The 4,686-nt window shown below is 33.0% G+C and overlaps 1 protein-coding gene across 1 annotated transcript; it reads right to left on the bottom strand.

Annotated features, from left to right (window-relative positions):
- Positions 1–1,242: 1,242 nt before the first annotated feature.
- LOC117915081 (xyloglucan galactosyltransferase MUR3-like) lies at positions 1,243–3,023 on the bottom strand. Its single transcript, XM_034830647.1, has one exon. It carries the CDS (start codon positions 2,851–2,853, stop codon positions 1,420–1,422), a length of 1,434 nt encoding a protein of 477 aa, XP_034686538.1. The 5' UTR covers positions 2,854–3,023; the 3' UTR covers positions 1,243–1,419.
- Positions 3,024–4,686: the final 1,663 nt, after the last annotated feature.

Raw genomic sequence — 4,686 nt, 5'->3', positions numbered from 1 at the left:
ATAATAATAATAATAATATATTTTCAACAACATAAGTTATAAAAAATTATAATATTTTAATTCTTTATAAAATATATTTATTCTAATGTAATTAAAAAATTAAAATATTTTTAAAAAATACATAAAAAAAAAATGTTAAATGGGGTAGGGCAGATATGAGAATTTCTCATACCTACCCACCTACCTCATTTAAATTTTTAAATATGATAGAAATGAGAATTATTTTAAATAAACAAGGTGGGATTGGGATTGGGCGATCCATCTTGAACTCGTTTCATTAGCATCCCTAAATGAGATATTTTCCAAATGATCAACCTTTAGTTGCATCTCATTAATTATTGATACTCAATTTTGCACCAAAACATGGATGCATATTATATAGAACATGACCATCATAATACACAAAATTGGTGGCACATTATCATGCTAAGATGGTTAATAAGAAGTCACTTCACGATTCACACTAGCTTTTTTATAATTTATCGAAATGATTTACACTTTTTTAGAATGATGGATTTGGGTGAGAGGGGATTAAGAGTGCATTTAACAATGTTTTTTTTAAAGTGTTTTTAGTGGTCCTCTAAAAACATTTTTGAGGGAATCACTTATCAAATATTTCTCTATATTATAAGTAACTTTTCAACTTTTAAAAGTGTCTTTTAAAATGATTTTTGAAAAATATTGTCCAACAGACTTTAAATTAGAAATCAAGTAAAAATTCCCTATGCTTTTCCGAATGCATACAAAAGAAAGGATTGTTACTCAAGTTAGGGGTACTAAAGCATGAAGGGTCCAACAATGGGCCTTGATGTTGGGTTTGTGATACTACGCTTTCAACATGTTATATGGTTCTTGATTGGGTGATTAAATAGGAAGACTTCCTAGCTGGTCCCAGCACGTACAAATCAAAGCCCCACCCATGTGGACTGGGTTGAGAGAGGGCGAACCACTTCTCAGGGTGAATGCTGTTGTCGGCGGCATTTTCTCTAAAATAGTCCGCTAATTGTATGACTACATTCATCATTTTTTCCTAACTTTATTGTCTCTTTCAAAAGAGCCCATGAATGAAGGGTTGAGGAGTCACTTTTGGGGAAGTTTTCTCTGGAATTTTCAAATCCATCCCATATCTTACAAACCCATTCTTTGAATTCTCCATATTTGAGATCTTTTAGCTAGAGAGCCATTGCCATTCTCATTCATCTAAGAACTTAATCTAAGCATAGATTTTAAAAATTAATGACGTATGACTCAAATATTGGTTACTTCTCATTATTGGTATTGAAAGAGTTCTTATCATATATTAAAATTGAAGCCCTTCTACGATACATCAGAAATTGAAAGAGCCTATGACAGCAATGAAGAAAGAAAAAAAAGAATAAGCTTTAGCCTCCATAAATGGAGACATCCACCCTCTCTTGCTTATCCCACTGTAGATCTCTCCCCCCTCCCCACACTCCTCATTTCCTTTACTCTTTGAAGAACTTCCCTTATTGATATGTCAAATGCATCTTCAATTGTCTCCAGCTTAGAACTTGGATTGGCATATATGATCTTAGGGATTAGGCTTATTACTTCCTCTCTCATGGCCAACATTCTCTGTTCTGGAATTCCAAGCAAGACTTTCTCGATGCTTACTATACCCTCTCTTATGTAATTCATTGGAATGAACACGGAATACTTTGTATGCTCCTTGGGTAAATGCCACAAATACTGCCTGTAAGCAGAAACCGGATGGAAGAAAACAGGAATGCAGCCTGCCAGAATCGAATCAAAAGTCGATCGCCGAGTGAATGAATCCCCTGTAGGCTGTAAGCAGAAGCTAGAGTTTTGAAACATCTGCATCACATTAATCGTCTTGCAGTTGTTCTTCTTATCAAATGCACAGTCCAGCAACTTGCATTTATCCCTTGAAGCTCGACACTGATCCATCATCTCTCCCCGAATAGAATCCCCATCTTGAGGTCGATCCGCCCCTGCAAAGGAGAACAAGTACTGCCGTCTCCTTCTCCTCATCCTATCCTGCCATTCAAACACCTCACTGTCATGCGAAGGATGGAAGTATGTCGGATAGGGTATTCCAAAGTCATTGTCTGATCCGTGGCTGGATTCGATCCCGAGAATAGTCATGTTCTCTGATTCAGGCAGCCTCAAAAAATTGCTACCCCAAAAGGATTCGTTGTTAGGCATTCTCCTGAAATCCCATGTAACCCTGCCCACAATCAAGAAATGATCCTTACCCCACATGCGTTTCCACTCGGGCTGCTCTACTAAAAACTTGATCAGATCATTAGAAACAGCATCTCTGACTGATGCGTTGAAACCCCAAAGGTGTCGGCTGATTTCAAGGCCAGCATAAAACGGCACGTATACAGCAGAAGCCATGGCCGAATCGTTAGTCAAGCACTTGTAGTCCTTCATCCTGGTACGGAAAATCACTTCCAGAAGGAACTGGTCTGTGGCAAACCAGCTCTTGTTTGGAAAATCATCAACATCTCCAGAATTTGAAAGCTGGGGACCAAGTCCCGAGTTGGATAGATACTCGCATATATCATACCATTGATTAATGGAATGGCAATCCTCCAGAAGGTCATCGTTGAATCGACTAGGAAGATTATGAACATAAATGTATTGACCCACACACTCATCTACTATAGGATGAATTTGACCAAAAATTTTAGGGGCTCTGGCTGAAAAATTGATGAGTACTCCTTGTTTTAAACCACAAAAATCAAAGAACAGCGCTGATATGAACAAGAACAGACAGAGAGGCAAGAGAACAGACCAGAATTGATTGAGGCACTTCCCAGCGACTGTTTTCTCCATCTGCTTCCAATGCCCTCTTACAGACCACATCCTTCACTGGTACATCTCAAATCCCTACATCAAAACCCTGAAGGATTGCACAAAACCCCTCTCCAAAGATCGAACAAAAGAATTAAATATGAGAGGGAGGGTGTGGCTGTGAGCAGGTTTGTCAATAAAAATTTCATGTTTACTCAAGCACGGAAATGCTAAAAATGTAAAGGGAAATCCTTGTATTAATTGCCTGGGGATTCATTGGCCCTTTTTTCCATTTGTATTTATTATATTTATGGTTTTACATGGACGCCATTATGGAAGGTTTTTTTGGTCTTACTCAACCTTTAATTTGGTATTTTAAATATTTTATATAAAAAAAAATAGCAAAGGAGAAATTAATTATAAACCAATCATTTTAAGTCAAATTCTAAAATTACATTTTTATAAGAAATATATATAAAAAAATTAAATATTATAATTATTAATTATTTAATCTTGTTATAATAAATAAGTAAAATGGATTTGAATAAATATATAAAAATAATTTATTAAATTCAAACTTATTTTTATTTTTCTTTACTTTTTATTTCCTTTTATTTTTCATCTCTATTTTCTTTTTTTTTTACATTTTGCTTCAAATTTTCTAAGAACCAAACATAACCTTAATTGTAGAATTAATTGCTTAAAATGGTGAAATAACCCTCATATTTGTAAATTTAATCTCTTTCATATTTTTATTTAAAAGGTAATTCATTTTTGACATAAATGTCATTAACTATTTCAAGTATTTACACATATATTTTAAAATAAAGTTATTTTTATAAATAAAAAAAAATAAGGATATTTTTATCAAAATGAGATCAAAAAATAATAAATGGTTAGATTTTTAAAATTAGATTTTTAATGACCCTTTTAATCAAATAGTCATGATCCATTTTTATAATTATTTTAAAAAATGTATAAATAAGTAATTGAGACAGTTTTAATCCAATAAACAAAGGAGTATAAAAGTAATTGTAAATTATTTATGAAGAATTAATGGATTTTAATTATCACTATTAATTTGAACAATCCCATTTATATTTTTTTCCTTATTAAGAAAATAACCCATTAATTATTTCAAGCCTTTTCCCACAAGCCTCTCTGTCTAACCACTTTTATTTAACTTCCCTATCCTTCTGAACTGAATTTTGTACTTTTCTGGTCTTTTCTCCACTCACTTTTGTAATCTTTTGAAAATCATTCGGACTTGAGAGTTTTTCCTTTTGGACTTTTGTCATTCATCCTCGTGTTTGTGTTCCTTAAATTGATTAGATCCATACTTCACGTTCTAATTTTACTATAGGAAAATGTTTTAATTGTCAAATGATTTCATTTCAATTTCAATTTTTAAATTTAAAATCATAATTAATAATCTCCCGTCGATATTTAAAGAAAATATCCACGAGAATAAAAACAAATCCTATTCTAATTTTTTATAATTACATAGGGTGAAACTATGTACCAAAAAACAACTTTTCAGTGTCATACCTCCACATATTATCTAATGGGATATAGCCACGTGTATAAAATATAATAAAAAATTAAATAAAACCTATTAAAATGAATGATCAAAATCCCCTCTAACATATCCAATGGTCTAAAATAATTCTTCGTACCATAGAATTCTCCATATATTAATAATAAATTTGAATTTTAGATTATTTATTTTATAATCTTATTTTAAATCTGTAAATATATAATATCTGCCCATGGTGGGGTGAGACTGTGCCCATGGATTTAGCCCCTCGGATTTGTATACATCGACAACGGACTTAGCCCTACGAGATTTGCCCACAACGTCTTCAGATCTTCAGGGACAGGATATTTCCACTGGCCTACTGTTTC

This window comes from Vitis riparia, chromosome 5 (genome assembly GCF_004353265.1).
Source record: "Vitis riparia cultivar Riparia Gloire de Montpellier isolate 1030 chromosome 5, EGFV_Vit.rip_1.0, whole genome shotgun sequence".
NCBI lineage: Eukaryota > Viridiplantae > Streptophyta > Magnoliopsida > Vitales > Vitaceae > Vitis > Vitis riparia.
Note: the sequence above shows the minus strand (reverse complement) of the source record. Positions and strands in the feature narration are given on the sequence as shown.

Coding starts and splice junctions, on each gene's coding strand:
- LOC117915081 (XM_034830647.1), bottom strand. CDS start 2,853: ATGTGGTCTGTAAGAGGGCATTGGAAGCAGATGGAGAAAACAGTCGCT.